Raw genomic sequence first — 16,629 nt, forward strand, 5'->3', positions numbered from 1 at the left:
CACGAACAAACAAAGGGAATGAAAGAATTGACTACCGCGAGCTGCGGACGCCAGGAAGGCGACGAAGTATAATAAGGAGAAAATAACATCGACGATGGGCTATGCTGGGTATCCATTGGAAGACGCAAAATAGCGGGAAATGCGGTTTTGGAAGTAGATTGAAGAGAGAAAGAGAGAGAGGGAGAGGGAGAGTCTCAAAACATGCACGTCATGTGCTCAATCACACACGCGCAGAGCAACCCAATAGTTGATTGATGTGATACCATCCACAGAACGAGAGAGAATGTGTAGCACGGAGATCATCTAGAGGGCATCAGGATCCGCGGGTCCGTCTGGGACAGGGACTGATGTCACTGGACTGGCGGGTGAGTCTAAGCCCTCGCCGCTACCACTGCCGGAGGAGTCTTCGGGCGTAACGTCGATGGGTTTGGGGAAACTGGGGACTCTGCGGTCCTTTTTGGTAGCTCCTTGACTTAAAGTCGAGGTTGGTGAGAGCGGATTAACGGGGGACTGTTTCCGCGAAGTTCCATCTCCGCCTGTTTGCATGGGACTCGTATGGCCGTCAGACGTGGGTGAAGGCTGAGGTTCATCGGCGTAACCGCGCCATTTGCGCCAGCCTTCAAAGTCGATCAAAGCTTGCATGCAGCCCCATTCTGTCACTTTCTGCTCAAGCCATTCAAAGCGAACCGGCTACGCAATTCGTTAGCGTGCTGCGATAGACGCGAAAGCGGACAATAGACCGAGTAAATATATCTACATACCTTGGTCAAAAAGTCGTTGCAGCCAGCTGCAAGAGCCTCGTGACGATCGCTCTGCAGACTGCTCGCGGTCAGGGCTACAATGATGACGGGACTTTTGAACAGAGACAGATCGTGTAGTGTATCCTCTTCCTTCAGAGGCGCCCGAGTGCCCGCAATTGCCGAGGGCGATGCCGCATTGGCAGTTGCAGCGCTCGACCGCCCGTCAGCAGTCTTGGGAAACACACCAACACCGTTCAAACGTTCGAGCCTGCGGATCTCTTTCGTCGCATCCAGACCGTTCATGACGGGCAACTGGATATCCATCAAGACGAGATGGAAACCACCCTGGCGCCATTTGTTTACCGCCTCTTCACCATTGGCCGCACACTTCCAGCGAACGCTGAGACGTTTCATGAAAGCTTCCAAGAGACGTTGGTTGATGTTATTGTCCTCCACAATCAAGACGTTGATGGGCGGTACCGTGCCCTCGATGAGACCTCCAAAGACCCCGCTCAAAGATTGTGCTGCGCTGGTCTTCTTCGGCTTCGCGGAGGATGTGGAGGGACGTGGACGCGGCGATGCCCCGCGTGCTGGAGGAGTAAGAGACTTGGCCTGAGGGGATTCTGGCGGCGGGCCTGGAGGAGTAGGAATGGACGGAGCAGGCTGCGGAGGGATACTACTGGGGACGATCCCGGGATCTACTCGAAAAAAGTTAGCAAGCTTCTTAGCAAATGATTCATACGTCTTGCAGCTCATTGAGATGAGAGTAGACCAACCTTTCGCTACTGGCGCCTGATTGAGGATGGTGGGCGAGTTGGTAGTATGACGAGTTAGGGGCGGCCGACGGGGATGTCGAGTCCCGCGACTCCCTGGAGAGGGCAACGGAGGGGCCATTCCTGTCGTCAAGATCGATATTGATGGGGCGGGATGAGCATTAACACTGGCAGATGAGTTTGACGGATGCGTCGGCGGGGTGGGAACGCTGGGATTCGCCGGCATGAGCGGAAAGTACTCGCCATGCTCGCCCGGTTCGGAATGATGATGGCTGTAGTATACTGAATGGCGTGGAGAGGGTTTGGGAGTGCGCCGTGAAGGGATATCGATAATCAACGCCTCCTCGATAGCTTGACCTCCCGGGTAATATGAGTCCACCACGCTGGCCAGCGGCTCCTCGGGGCTTAGCATCCGGTCGGGAGTGGCCTGCCGGTTCGTCCCATCTCGCGGAGTAATGCGAATGATAATATCGGGGGCGTCGAAGGTTCTGCCAAGCGAGTTCTGATACTTCAAGATGACCTGGTCCCGTAGCTCGTCCACCAAAGAATCGATCGAGATGGGGACCAAGGTGGCCGACCCGCCTGGCCGCTTGACCCAAATCTTGCGAGACATGCCTGTGCTGTGGGTAGCGGCGCGACCGTTACCGTTAGGATCGGACTCTGCAGTCAAGCCGGGATCCAACAAGCTGTTGATCAGATGTTGATGAGACGGGGCCAGCAGCGACTGACGACGGGAGCCTAGACTGGGACGTTTGGGGAAGGAAGCAGCCGGAGTATGGTTGGAGGTGGACTGAAATTCTGGTTCGACCGTGGGATTCTCCGCAACGACATCCAACACGGGCAACTGCGGCTCCACGACCGTAGGCCCCGGGGTGTGGCCAAACTGAAAGGAGGCCGAAACCACACCACGATCCGAGACCGAAGGAGGAGGGGTAGGAGAAGGCGAAGGGAGCAGATCTGGCGATAGAGTTGTCGGGGGTGGGGAAAGGACGTGCTCGGAAAAGGGACCGTGACTGTGACGCCTGCAGGGCGCGGGGCGAACACGATCGCAAGAAGAGGGAGAAGAAGTCGCGTCCAATTGCTGACGCTGACGCGAAGCACTGGAACCAGCACCAGCACCGGCACCTGAAGGAACGAGGAGCGAGTGCCGTTGTCCCTCACGTTGTTCCGCAACAGGTTCGGGGCGAGAGGATTTCGACTTGAAGTTGCAATTCTCCAACTTCTCTTCTTCTTCCTGCTCCAAAGATCCTCTCGACCGCCCGCCTTTTGAGCCAATCACCGATGTCCGGGCCCCTTCAGCTGGACTCGCCCGATCTTCCTCTTCCTGCTTCTGCTCCTCCTCTTCCTCCTTTTCCTCCTCCTTCTTCTTCAGCTTCAATGCTTGAGGCACGGCCTGCAATGACACTGCGCGCCGGTTGGCACTGATGGGTCGCGCTGGGGGACAATCTGCGATTGACTCGTCCAAATGTTCGGGAGCGCAGCTCGGTTGGGCGTGGTCATCTTGGCCGGTGGCGGCGGGAGCGGACGATGTCGACGACGATCGCCGCAATAACAGCTTTGCCTTGAGCTTGGCCCAGCGACGGTCTGGCATCGTGCAACTCACATTCAATTCCCCGAAAGGGAGATCGATGATACCCTTTGTTTATCTCTCCTCTTTTACTCTCGCAATGCAGAAGAGAGAAATGGAGCGGACCCCCCAGCAGCTGCGGAGATTGAAGCTTTAAAAAGAAAAGATAACGAGAAGGAAGAAAAAGCAAAAGATACACCCCAAAAATCAATAAAAACGATAGCGAAAGGAAAGACACGCGGGAAGGTCAGTGAACCCTCCGCCGGTCCAAATGGCATCCAAGCATGAAGGAGAGACGGGGGAAATGTGTAGCAAGCAATGGGCCACTCGGCATGGCTCGATCCAAAAAAAAAGCAGTACTAAGTATGGAGTAAATGGGGGAAGAAGATGGTAGTGAATAGTAGTAGTTTAGATACTGAAAAGACGGAGGGGGTGAGACTAAAAAAGTGAGTGAAGCTAAAAATGAACGACGGCAGAGATGCGGCCGGATGGAGGGAAAATCCAACGATAGACGGACAAGAGAAGGAGAGCGAAGAAGAGGGACGAGGGACTGTGCTGGTGTGCAGTACAGAAATAGTATAGCGACAGTACGGAGTAGCAAGTAGTAAGGATGGAGAGAGAAGCAGCTAGCAGCTAGCAGAGGAGAGAGGGGGGGGACAACAACCGATCTAGACTGGGATGGGGGATGCGCTAACAGAATATGAGAATAATGATAATAAAACGATGATAATAAACGACAATAGCAATGACTACTCCCGAGATAGAATCGAAACGATTATCATCATCCACAACAACCTCTTAGTCTTAGTAGTTAGTTAGAACTCCATCTGCCAGTCAGGGGAAAATCGGGATACCCAAAAAAAGCTCGTTATTCTCCTTTGCCCCCCCACGCTTGGGCCCATAAGAGCACCGGGCTTCCCTCCCCATTTAAATAAGTTGTACTTGCTCCGTAGATAAATAATTCTCAGCGTCCAGCCCTCAATCAAATCAAGTCTAACTAAGTCAAGCGCAAACGCAACCCGACGGGCAGACGCAAGTTTTGTTGTCCGCGTCCAGTTGCATGACTAGTGACATCCCCCAAGAGTCAAACTAAGATCCCTTAGCACCATTCAGCTGCCACTCCACTGCGCACATGCATCTATCTGTGTCCAGCGGCGGCCTGTCCGCGACATTCTCGCGGCGTCTCAGGCCCAGATTGGGGTCTTAATGCATAACTACTATCTTTCACTTTTTTTAATATTCTTGGTAGTTGCCTCGCATCTTTCGGACCGTTGGGCGGGTCTATTGGGTCGAGATGCGATTTTAGATCTATATATCGTTCTAGTATATCCAAGGTAGTAGTAGATACATATGCACCCGCAACGCCTTACCAGCTGGCACCATTTTCCGCAGCCACGAATTTCAGGCACCGCCAACGTTTCCCTGCGAAATGTTTTGCGTTACTTTCGGCATTGAATGCTGCTGCTGCTGCGGTTCCCTCGGCGATGATATGATGAGAAAGGAACCCTCCATCCTTAAGTTCTTAACATACATCCTGAGTCGATTGAACCCTATTTCGCTCCTCCAGCACTTCATCAATGCTTTTGCCAGATTCTCTGGCTTCTTTGCGTACGGCACGATACCGAATGCGCCAGATGATATGGCTTGCATAGATTCCTGCCTCGAGGACAACACTATATCATGAATCATGTCACTCATCAGCTGTCCACAAACACTACTTCTCTAATTCGATCCCACTTACACGAGAATATACATGATCCCGCCGAGAATATCGAACGATCCCTGAGCAGCTAGTTACAGATTATTAGTCAAATTTCACATTATAGTCGACTGATCCGGGCAAGCGAACCTAGAGCGAACAGCGAGAAAAGTCCTCCCAGGGTGTCAATGGACAAGAACACCCAGTCTATAGACAGAACAATCAGCAATGCATCAATCCACATGGAACATAATCAATACTTACTAAATCCAATCACACGGCCGTCTCTCTTCCACAGTTCGAAGTATGGCGGCACAAGCCCAGATGCTAGTAGAATTGCAGCAACGACTCCAACCACCAGGTCCGGCCAGGTCACACCTTTATTATATGGTATCTGAATAGGACCGAGATGATCAGCCACGATTCAATCATAGGGAGGGAGAGGAGGAATCAAACCCTCAGAGTAAGAATTAATAACGTCTCAATCCCACCGAATAGCACCGCCGTAGCTACAACTAATGACGTTGCCTTGAGGCATGTATAATTGCTACAATCAATCAAGCAACAAGAGCCATTAGTTATTATCCTTCAATAGTAGTAAACCACGGGGGATAAATACATACTGATTATAATACAATATCTGACCCCAGCTCACCAGCGAAAAGAACCCAAAGATCTGCGGCTGAATCTGCAGCGGTAAATTGACTTCCTGCAAGCAAACCTCTATCAGTCTCCGTCAAATCAACCCACTAGTTAAGTAGCTGTGACACTCACTTGCAAAACCATATAAGCTCCCATCGGCACAGCACCTATTTGAACAGCGCAGCAAGCAACTCAATACGTCAACCTTCCTATCCCATATACCATGCTATACCATCACAAAAGGTAGACTCCTAGGGGAAAAAGAAAAGAACATAGAGAAACGCACAAGAAGCCCACAAAAGCATCATCAAAGGCGGAAACCCATCGGTTTTCTTCCGTCGCCAATTATACCAGATCTGAGGGATGAGCTGGATGCACCAGAGGACGGTGCCAATCGTGCCTAGGACATAGGAGGCAACGGTGATGTTGTCATCATTGCTGTCGCTACTACTACTACTGCTAGCAGTCATGACACGGTGGAGTAGAGACCGATATCGGTGTAGTACTAGATGTGCAAGTAGTTATGGCGACTTTTTTAAGGCAACGATAATTAAATATTATATATATACAAACGAATAGAAAAGAGGAAGTCGTAGTTACTTGTCCAGGAAAAAATGAATACAGAAACATCACTATCTTCACCGTTTTCCCTGCAGACTTGGCTACCTTTCGGGGCAGTTCCGCCATCAGTGCTGGGCCCAAGACCGCTGGGTCTATCGGCGGAGGGGTGTGGAAAGGGGGCACGTCATTGGACAAGTCCCGAAAACTAGGACAAGACGGGTAAACCAGAGGAGAATAGGAGGAAGGGTCTAAACGAGGACTGGACTACGGGCGGAGAAGTTATCGGGATTCGGGAACGGGTGGATGGATTCCAAGGAACAACAAACACTACATATCCGGATGGTCTGCTCCACGGTGCGGGGACGATTTGCAAGAATGGGCATGGACGCAGTGGCAGCCTTTTGTGACTCCTCATGTTGACCGGTGGGGAAATCAATCACTCGACGCACGTGGTCGCGGAATGGGATCGGTCAGAGGAAGTTTACTTGATTGCAATGCAGCGAATGCTATATCCCGCTTGCTATCTACCCGCCCAATTGAATACAGTTGGTCTGATACAACCTGTCTAATGTGGCCCACGCGGCATGAACACCCAAGAGGTGAGAAGATAACATGTATTTAAACACGGACTCGTTTCCAATAGTAACATGAAAGAGATATAACCGTCAAGGATTGAGGTGCTTCTGGACATAATCAAAACAGATCCGGAGGCCATACATAACAGATCAGCAGCACAAGTTCCCGCTTAATGAGTTGGGGGGAACACACACAATACAGATATGCCAACACGCACAGTAGACGAATAAAAAAGTGCCTCTAGTGAACAACAAAACAAACCAATACACAATACGCAGGGCCATCAAAACGTAACATGACTTCGCAAACCAGAATCACGCCGAGTGATACTACTCGAAGGGTATCAAAAACTGATTTTTCTCTCGCGACAAAACAGCGAGAACCATGACAGACCAGAAAGACAGAGGAAGGAAAGGACGTGACACCGTGCGTTGCTCTGCATCGATCACAGCAAGATCAGGTAATTGGATGGAGCAATACCGGTCTCTCCGGTGGCCTTCCTGGCCTGCCACCATCTGCCGCTCACATCCGACACCTCCAAAATCTCATGCTTGGTGAAACTGATCTCATTGGCGTCTTCCGGGTTGGCCTCATACGAATAGATCGCCTTCGCACGGTACGGGTATTCCGTTGGCTGGGGAACCTCATCTGGGTTGCCATTGTTAGGCAGATTCGTAGCGGAAGGGTTGCCGAAGCGGGGCTGCGAGGAGCTGCGATGCTCGGAGCCAGGGGCTCCGCCGGGATAGCCCGACACGGGCGAAGAGGTCTCGAAGCCATTGAGTTGAGCGGACGTGTACATCTGTGGGGGCTGGCTGGATGTCGTTTCGGGTCGATTGCCGAATGCGGTTGACATAGGTCTACCATTTCCGTATGCGCCAGCACCTTCCTTCTGGAGGGCAAACGAATCGATGAAGCCGCGATGCGAAGCCTGAGGGCTAGATCCGAAGTAGAATATCCAAATAATCTGCATCAAGGTAAGTGATACTGCCGAGTGCATCCGCGGTCGGAGCTGGTTATACTTACAATAACCATGGCCAAAAGAATGAACCCAGCACCGGCAGCTTGCGATGCAGCGCTATTTGCATAGACTAAGGTGTTGATAGAGATTGTTGTAATAACAAGACCAGCGGAAAGATACCCCACGATCTGCCATGAATCAGTACCAAAATTGTCGGGAGCTTGAAATCAGGGAAAATAGCGACATACCGCAATGTTGTAGACGGTACCAGTATCGGTGCCGAAGACAACCGCCATACCGACAATACAGCAAAAGGAGTAAGCAACAGCCCACCATGAATAGGTGGGATACCCGCCATGTACGCCAGTGACAATGGACGAGATGAATGCGATCAACCAGGCCAACTAAAAAGATGATTAGCCGTGAAATCGAAAGAGCGCACGACAAAGGATTGAGACATACAATTGAGATGGACGTGGTCGCGAGCGCAAAGGGGTCGCCCAGAATATTGCTGGCTCTAAAACGCGCCATCTTTCGTGGAGGCTCGGGATAGGTATATGGCTTCTGGAAGGAGGGGGAACGTGAAGAGTAAGCCACCATGAATGTGGTTCGAACGAGGTCGCGAGGTGTTATATAGAAGCGTCCGGTATAGGAGGATGCTGCTCAAGACGCGATGCGACAATGACGTTCAGAGTTCCGGCGGTGTATACGGACAGTCGCAGAGAGTGTTCTTCTGTGCTTTAATTCTCGAGTCGATGACGATGTATTTCGTGATGTGTTGTGAGAATGGGAAGTCCGTCGAGTGTGGCAATGAGCGTGAGATCCGGCCAAGGTAAAAGAAAGTGTCCGACTACAACGCAATTAGCCAGGTGCTCAGGTGGGCGAACGTGTATGATCAAGGAACATGCAAGTCGATCGACGGCGCACGGAGGACATGGTGAGGAACGACAACAACGCGATCCCCCAGAAGCCTCATGCAGGGCATCGGACAGAAAGGTAAAGCGATGGGAGCGACGCAAACTCGAAATAAGATTTAGGATAACAAGAACAAGGATCGACGCATCACATACTTCTGAGACAGACAGGTTAAATGAATGTGGAATGGTTGAGGGCTGGCGAAAGGGGAGGGAGAGAAGCAGTGGCACCGATCGTCTCAAACCGGCGGAGTAATCGAAGGGAGGGATCGAGGAACAAGTGCTCGGAGAGGTTGGTTGAGCCCACGGAATGCCCCTTGCAGAGGCACGAAGAGAAACAGCAGCACCAGGCTGGAGAAAGGACGGATAATGATGAAACGTTAGTGTCGAAAAGAGGCGGAGGAAGGAGGAGGAATGAGTCGAAAGGAAGCAGATGGAGGAGAAAAAAAGGAGGGGAAAGAGGGAAAAACGAAAGGAGATAGAATAAGAATAGAATGGATAGTAAAGATGGGGAGGGGTGAACGAGTGAAACGAGTGGGAAAAGAAGAAAAGTCGATAGGGTAGACTATAGACAAGCCGACCGGATAGAGGAGAAAGGACGATGAGAGAAAGAGAGGAAGAGAACGACTGGAGATGGAGAAAGGCGAAGTCCAAAACTGGAGCCGTGAGCGAGGCCTACTCCGTAGTCACTAATCACTTTGGTTAGTTGGTTAGTTCCAGGTTCGAGGCCGGGAAAAGGAGATTGATGGGATGAAGACTGGAAGGGGAAAACAAATGGGATCGAGTTTCAGAGCGACAGTGCCTGGCCCGAGTGGCCCACGCGAACCACAGAACGGACACTGTCTTTTTGGGGGCCCCTGGGTTTAGTGCGTGGCCTGCGACGTATGGCAGTTTGGCATCTGGACTATCTATTTTTCGACAGAGTATTTAGTGATTCTGTCTACCTGATCAAGACTGACTTTAGTCTACACTTATCATTATCATCCGGGTGCTAGGGTGTTTTCACTGCCGTTACTATTCTTATACAGATGGGTGTGATGAATACTCTCCGTCGGACGATGTCCCAAGTAGGAGAGGAAGGGAAGCACCGGGCTGTGAAGGATGACGACTCCAGACTTATCTGTCAGTAATTAATTCTCATGAATTACGATCGCATTTTGTCACAATGGGAGTACATTAACTAAAACGATAATTACTTAAGCTCAGCTTGAGTAACTAGGAATTTTAAAAAACATGCCACAGCCTACAATACAATAACAATAATCATTCATTCTACTCTGGCTAATTGGCATGTGCGTGCACGTCACTGATTTGATTTCATTTCAATTTAAAATAAGCCCCGTCAGAAAAGATATGCAGAATTAATTCCACGGGCCTCTCTCCCCCTTCCCCTCCCACACTTACTACTACTAGTCACTAACTAACTACCACCTCGGTTAGTGTCAATTCAGAGAAGAAAATAATAATGAGATCGATGCATTTTCCTATAAAAACTGGGTCCGCCCTAACCCGCTTTGAGGCGGGCACGACACGCAAACTCCGGCCAAGTTGGTTGTTTGATTAGTTGATTTTCCCGGGAGGGCCTCGTCCGCCCCTCTTTTTCTTTGGACTCTGGAGGTCATCGCCCGCGTTAGTGCCGGCGGTGGATTCTCTTCGTCAATTCTGGCCCCTGGAACAGTGGGAAGGCTGACTGAGGCTGAGTTGTGTGGCTCTCTCGTGGCGGCGTGAGTGGCCTGTGGGTTTCCTTCCACCTTGCACCAGTTGGCTCGCTTTCAACTCTTGGTTTGGTCGTCTGAGACCTGGGAGATTACTAGTAATTAGTAAGTGATCCAGTTACATGAGGAGATTCATTGGTACCTCCGTAGTAATATACTCCGTACGATAATCCACCAACATTCTTATACGGAGTATAGTAGGCAAGACCAACGTTCCTTCTAGAAACTCTCTCTCTCTCTAAGCCTTATACTGACTGCCACGATTCTAATCCTGCTGATCATGTTGCTGCTGCTTATGCCCAGGTGATGCTCGATGACAGTGTGTTTGGTTACTTGGGATAACATGACTCGTATGGAACAACTGGTTCATCTGCAACAATGCTGGTTTAATTCAAGCATAGCTTTCATTACTCACTACGGAGTACATAATCAGACAATCACCATAGTTGCAAAAGTCCCAATAATATAATGTTCTACATGCAATGCATCACCCTAAGTACTATCCAAATCAACAGTCTCACCCTGCAAGGCTTAGACCTGCAGATACATACCCCTATCAGCCTGTTGCTGACCAGCCAGCCAGCCCATCACAAGCACTTTGTAAGTATCATACCATAAGCAGGTGAGACACACTTGGCTGTGCCCGACACAGTAATACATCACGGGATAAGTACATAGGTACGAAGTACTAACTTATGTCCATGGTCCCGCCTATCATCATTATAAGCAATAATAATATTACCTCGTATCTCACACACACAGCCGATCATAAACTCTCTTCCCCATGTACTACTTAACTAGAATATTACCCCATACATCCATGGGTGATGTTTCAATTAAGGCCGAACAAAGAATATTCCACGACGAGTCAGTCCCCTTCGCATCATAATCACAATCATGCTTCTTCCTCATGCAAGGAGTCGAGAGATCACGAGGAATAAGACAAAAAAAAAAAAATAAAAGTACCCGGTCGGGATTCTTTCCCCGTGGATCTTCATCTCCACTTATGTACAATATATGTATTCCGTAAGGTGAGCTTGTATCTGTGAAATGAGCAGGGTATCTGTTACTTCATTCAGATACATAGATACCCACTACCTAATGGAGTACACACGGATCACTGTGACTTGATAAGTAGATAGTAGTAAGTGCTCCTTCCGGGTTCCGGCGTGGTCGATCAGTTCTGCCGGGAGTCCAGATCAGTCTCCCGTGCGTCGTCGGTATACACTGCAACCCGGATGCCGGTCTTTGTTTGATCAAAGGCCGGTTGGGTCTGTTTCATCTCCATCCAGAAGAAAGAAAGAAAAAAAGAGAGGAAAGGATAGACTGATGACCGTCCACTAAATGACCGTTTGCCACATAAGACTAGTATCATGTCTCTCAATGGTTGAATGGCCCCATCTACATCGAAGATTTACTCCTACACACCATTCTCATCTATAACCACCACCCTTTAAAACATGACCACGACAAACAAAGAGGTATCATATCATATCACAAGCCAAGCACGCTAAAAGGAAAGAAAGGGAACCGAAAGAAAAAAAAAAAAAGAACTAATAGGAACTCATCTCACAATTCCTTCGCTCGCCGTTCCCTCACCACTTCCTCTCGTTTGACCTCCCTTTCCACATCCTCCAGTCTTCCTTCCCATTCGGCCCAACATTCACCGCCACTAACCAGCGCCACTTCGTACCATCGCTGCAAGACTCGAGCCGACCGCACACGTAGCTCGGAGATTTGTTTGGCCTGGTCCTCCTGAGTCCGCGCCAACTGGTCCAATCGTGGCTGGAGCTGGATCAGCGATGCTGAAGTCTCGGCATCCGGGATGGGGAGATCATTCAACGAGGTAAGTCGGGATGCAGTTTCGGGAAAGGCAGAAGCGTAGGATAAGACGATTGAGGCGAGGTTTTGCGTCGATAGGCCCTCAGGGAGGGATTTGGAAGGTGTTTGGCGGAAGAGGTCGGGGAAGCGGTCGTCTGGATGAGAAATAGTTAAGTTAGCTATTGATCGACCCGTATATACACAGTGAAGATGTAAAGAAGGTGACGGTGTCATCATACGAAGACTGAGAACGTCTCTAACAGCGGGAATGTTTCTGCTCAGCTTTTCCAGGTCCCTCTCGAGACGAAGAAGACGGCGCGAGACGCTGTCGTCGAGAGATGCGGGCTTTGCGGGCGGCGTGGGATTGCCGGTCCAGTTGGCATCGCCGGTCAAGAGATATGTGAGGCGCCGGAGACGGGTCTCGAGGAGCTCAATTGTGGCCCCGGCGACCGCGTCGTTTTCGAGGGTCATTGTGTAGTAGGTTGCTTAGAGGGGGTTTCCCTGTTCGGACAATGTTGCTTCAACCACGGTTCTCGAATCTCGATGCTAAGGGGAGACTTCGACTCCGTTTCGGGGTGGATAATGCAAACGTGACATACAACATCAACAAACGGCACGTGGGGAGCCCATGATTTAGTCCCAAACAATGGTCAAACAGAACCCTGTTGATCCTAATCCGTCCCTCAGCCTTAAATTGCTTCTCATTTGACATCCCAAGCGCTATGTCTAATTATGCCAGGTTCTAGATTTCGATTGCGGGACGCCTAGGTATCTAGTTTAAATGACAATAATTACGGCTCAACTAAAAGACCTCAGCCCTGGATGTCAGGTCGCCTTGTCGTCGACCTGGTCCCACATCGCGTCGGCATCCTGCGAAGGTTGCACAGGTCCAGCTGTGCTACTCCGGCTGAGCAAAGGACGTCCACCTCTTTCCTCCATTTCTTGCCCCCGGCCCAATCCCTCGTCGAATGATGGGACCTGGTAATCAAACACATTCACATTCGGCGTCGTACTACCTTCCTGTTGGTTCAGCGGTTCCTGTTGACTCGTCAGCACCTATAGTCCTGAGGTTTCAGCTATGCGTCTGGGGCACTGACAGAAGCACTCAATGCACGGTTCTGGCGGTCAGATTGGGTCCTAGTACTATCTGCTTCCTGACATTCGGCCTCAAATGCTTGATTGTCCGTGTGCACAAATTCCTAAAATTACTGCTGTCAGTTTCAATCAGGCTTACCGCCAATCAGTAGACGCTGCCTCACCTGCAGTTGACTGGGAGCTGGCTCTTCCGGCACGTTCAATGCATTGCTATTGGCGTAGACTAGTAAAACATTCTTGGATTCTTCGCGGGCCGCTCGAAGGACCTCGATTTCCCTGACCTTGCGTGCGGTGTACCCAATGACATCGGAGTTGTGCAGAGCTTCATCGCCTCCTGAACTTGTTCCGGCCTGGCGATTTTTCGCATCGTCGGTAGAGAAGCTGATCCGCCACCATTGATACTCATCGGTTGAGGCGGTGCATCCATTCGTGGAGCCTTCGGGCACACTGCGCTTCAGGACATAAGTCACGTGTGGCTCAGTGCACACGCCCCGCAGTGTGTATTTGTGATGTGGTAATTCGCCGGAAGGAGAAGCTTCAGTGAGGATTTTGGAATAGCCCCGTAGGCTTTCCAGAGCATCCTGCTTCTTAGTCTCCAGTTCTATACCACGAAAGTTAGTATTCAATGCAATCATGCGGGTCTCCAGGATAATACCTTTGAGCTTGGCTTCTATTTTACAGGATATCGCTTTCAGCTCATCAGCTACCCTCTGTGCCTCTGTATTGGCCGCCTCTGGAGTAAAAGCGGTCGTTTCATTGGACAAGCTCTTGGGGAGTGTTGAGGAGACGGCAACAGCAGCTTTCTCCAGTATCTCTCTAGAGGTCATTCCTTTGTGAAGAGCTGATCGAGATGTCGAGAAACGATTTATCAAGCCCTCCAGCCTGAAGATCTCCTCGTATATCTGAAGCCTTTGCGCACGGAACTCCCGCGCAAGATCTCGGTTGGCCGCAAGATACCGATCCGGATAGAAGACCGCAGGAATCTTCACATCAACGGGCTTACTGGCGCCTTCCAGCTTGATTGTAAAGACCTCTGCGACATGTTCCAGCCATACGTCGTCAAGATCTTCGCCCGGCCTATCGGACCACATGGTGTGGTCGATAACATCATAGAGAGTCTGGCCATGTTCTTGCTCCACGAAGGAATCTAGTAGGAAGAACTCCTTATCCAATGGTGTGTCATAGATCGAAAGAGGTCGCTTATATGCAGTTGACGAGAAGATTGTCGCCAATTGATTGTCTGGGTCCGCCCGGACTGCAGCTTCTTGCCACGATTCCAGAAATCTAGCCGCACTGCCTTCTGAGTCGTAACTGGACATGCTTTTCAGGTTAGCTAATGCATCGGCACTGCCGAAGGCGCGGTCGGTGGTGTCCAAGAATGCCGTCACTCGCTGCACTTCGTATATGATATCATCCCACTCAGTATCACCGTCCTGCGCCTCATCAATAGTGACAATTTTAGGAAGGGTAATAGACTGGCCGTTCCACCACTGGGGATCTTTTCCGTAGTCCGTGAGGAGTCGGGTTCTAAGCAGAAGTGCTTCTCTCGCCAGAGGGATCGAATGAAGGATGGTCAACAGTCCACCCAGGTACATGCTGTCATGGGATGGACGTATGAACGCTGGTTCGCCGTCTTTCCTCCTCCGGTCTGCCGGGTCGGGGCTTATGATGATCTCACGAGAGGTAGAATTGAACAGAGTCATTGCCCAAGCGCCTTCGTCATAATGATCACGGGTAGCTCGACCAAACTTCGTTTCAGTTGTCGTGACACCTGTCTCTTGCTGACCGAGATTCTGATTCAAAGACATAGCCATAGCTTGTTGTAGTTCCCGCTCCTCTTGCTCGGCCAAAGATAAGCCTTTGCTGGCGTCTGCTCAAAGCGGGGTTAGCCTTGCAGGAGATCACGCAGCCCTTCAGTATGCCCTTACCGTTCGCAGTCTGTGTTGGTGCAGGTGTGCTATGCTGGTATTCAGCACCAGATGCCTGTTCGCTTGAGTTTAGGGTTGACGGTGGGCGTGAAGGAGCGGTGATGGAGGAATTGGGCGGCGGGTCGGCGTGTTCAATCTGGAACGCTTCAAGGCACATAAGTCAGTACTAAATCAAACCTAAGTCACTCTGACAAAAGGATACCATCATACCAGGAACATTGGAATCATTTTGGTAGCCGATAGACTATATCGTCACACGTCTGACAATCAGTCGCTGCTCCCAACATACTGTGCGCGGTTTCAGGACGTCACCTGCGTCTGAGGGCCCGTGGGGTCTTCAAAGTAGGCATTAATGGCTTGGTTCGAGTTTAAATTATTGGCCTGAATTCCGCTACAGTCAGTTGAACCGCAATACCCCCAGAGTATATCCAAGCTCACCTTGAGAAAGCTTATGGCCTGTTCACGGGTCGAACTGGTGAAGCTCACGAAGTTCGCGATAGCTTCCTCTGTTGGTTCGGAGGCCATGTCGGCGCCTCCGCGTCTCAATTTCACTCGCTAGGTCAGGACGGCCTTGCAATAACCAAATAAGTGAAAAGTCCAACAACCAATCAAACAGACCAAGTGAGAGCGACAACTGAACCTCTCACAGCGCAAAAGCCAGAAGTAGCTGGTGGTGGAGGACTGTTTGAATCGATCGGGAGAGCTTCCCCACCACATGACATGCGGCTGCCAAGCCCGTCGGACGCATTGCCTGCAGGAAACATCTGTCGATTCACTAACAATCCTACATATTTAAATGCTACACACAACACTGTACTTGGGTTGTGAAAATATAATTATCTCGATCACATACAAATACTAGAACCTCTGCTAGAATGCATATACTAGTGGTTTTGACGGCGAACAATCTAGGGTTTTACCAAAGCTGGTCATGGTTCTCTAGGATTCTCAGTAGTACTGTAGGTAGCAGGTCGATTTGTGCACTTGTTCACCGATGAACTTTTGATTATGCTTAACAAACGGCTTTGGACATGGCTAGTACATGGGCGACTACTAGTAGTACTGAATAAACGAGGAGAGTGATACCGGGAAGTTCTAAACTACTAACATAAGTACTTCTAAGTACTACCAGCAGCCCGGCTGATATATACTACTAGTTGTACCTTCATCGGCAGCAGTTAAGTTTTTTCGAGTCGACTTAATGATAATGAATACATATTTGTTGGTCTCAACTAGCAGAAGTGATAAATGGACTACTACTGTTGATTACCTTGTCTGCCAGCTCAAAGAGAAGTACTTACCACTACGCTTGCGTGAGACCGATTTACTTGGGGTCTCCCAGATCTTTCCTAGAGCTACCAGTAAGGTAATCCCGGGGTACTACTAGTGACAATCAGGTCCATTTGAGCGATAGGAAAATCGATATGATAAGTAGGTATTCTAGAAGATATAAAAAGCTCTAGGGGATTACTATCACGAATTAATTCAGGGTATGCAGAGCTCCCATTGATTATATCTTGGTAGTTGGTACATCAGTTAGTTATTTCATTTCAGACCAATCCAGAGATACGAGCCAACCATCAGCAAGAGGGGTGTCTGTGCCAATCTGCTAAAGGGATTAGCCTAAACCCGCCCCGTTT

At 50.0% G+C, this 16,629-nt stretch overlaps 5 protein-coding genes across 5 annotated transcripts; all 5 read right to left on the reverse strand.

The window, feature by feature from the left end:
* Positions 1 to 303: 303 nt before the first annotated feature.
* ASPBRDRAFT_199626 (uncharacterized protein) lies at positions 304 to 3,104 on the reverse strand (the record flags this gene model as incomplete). Its single annotated transcript, XM_067621349.1, has 3 exons — positions 304 to 690; positions 762 to 1,438; positions 1,517 to 3,104. The coding sequence occupies 3 exons, from the start codon at positions 3,102 to 3,104 to the stop codon at positions 304 to 306; spliced, it is 2,652 nt and encodes an 883-aa protein (XP_067475173.1).
* A 1,264-nt stretch (positions 3,105 to 4,368) lies between these two features.
* ASPBRDRAFT_47425 (PQ-loop repeat-containing protein) lies at positions 4,369 to 6,015 on the reverse strand. The gene is made up of 8 exons (XM_067625854.1): positions 5,708 to 6,015; positions 5,554 to 5,588; positions 5,403 to 5,488; positions 5,236 to 5,326; positions 5,044 to 5,173; positions 4,930 to 4,986; positions 4,822 to 4,870; positions 4,369 to 4,753 (listed from the first exon to the last, which is right to left on the reverse strand). Exons 1-8 carry the CDS (start codon positions 5,889 to 5,891, stop codon positions 4,603 to 4,605), a joined length of 783 nt encoding a protein of 260 aa, XP_067475174.1. The 5' UTR covers positions 5,892 to 6,015; the 3' UTR covers positions 4,369 to 4,602.
* A 988-nt stretch (positions 6,016 to 7,003) lies between these two features.
* On the reverse strand, positions 7,004 to 8,116 carry sho1 (osmosensor SHO1; the record flags this gene model as incomplete). Its single annotated transcript, XM_067627905.1, has 4 exons — positions 7,004 to 7,522; positions 7,582 to 7,704; positions 7,765 to 7,920; positions 7,979 to 8,116. 4 exons carry the CDS (start codon positions 8,114 to 8,116, stop codon positions 7,004 to 7,006), a joined length of 936 nt encoding a protein of 311 aa, XP_067475175.1.
* A 3,233-nt stretch (positions 8,117 to 11,349) lies between these two features.
* ASPBRDRAFT_47429 (putative nuclear distribution protein RO10) lies at positions 11,350 to 12,534 on the reverse strand. The gene is made up of 2 exons (XM_067625855.1): positions 12,206 to 12,534; positions 11,350 to 12,121 (listed from the first exon to the last, which is right to left on the reverse strand). Exons 1-2 carry the CDS (start codon positions 12,435 to 12,437, stop codon positions 11,715 to 11,717), a joined length of 639 nt encoding a protein of 212 aa, XP_067475176.1. The 5' UTR covers positions 12,438 to 12,534; the 3' UTR covers positions 11,350 to 11,714.
* Positions 12,535 to 12,609: 75 nt separating this feature from the next.
* On the reverse strand, positions 12,610 to 15,663 carry ASPBRDRAFT_47430 (uncharacterized protein). Its single transcript, XM_067625856.1, has 8 exons — positions 15,428 to 15,663; positions 15,302 to 15,370; positions 15,200 to 15,233; positions 14,990 to 15,133; positions 13,717 to 14,931; positions 13,226 to 13,662; positions 13,064 to 13,165; positions 12,610 to 13,004 (listed from the first exon to the last, which is right to left on the reverse strand). The coding sequence occupies exons 1-8, from the start codon at positions 15,512 to 15,514 to the stop codon at positions 12,792 to 12,794; spliced, it is 2,301 nt and encodes a 766-aa protein (XP_067475177.1). The 5' UTR covers positions 15,515 to 15,663; the 3' UTR covers positions 12,610 to 12,791.
* Positions 15,664 to 16,629: the final 966 nt, after the last annotated feature.

The sequence above is a fragment of the Aspergillus brasiliensis genome (genome assembly GCF_001889945.1).
Source record: "Aspergillus brasiliensis CBS 101740 unplaced genomic scaffold ASPBRscaffold_14, whole genome shotgun sequence".
In the NCBI taxonomy this organism is placed as follows: domain Eukaryota; kingdom Fungi; phylum Ascomycota; class Eurotiomycetes; order Eurotiales; family Aspergillaceae; genus Aspergillus; species Aspergillus brasiliensis.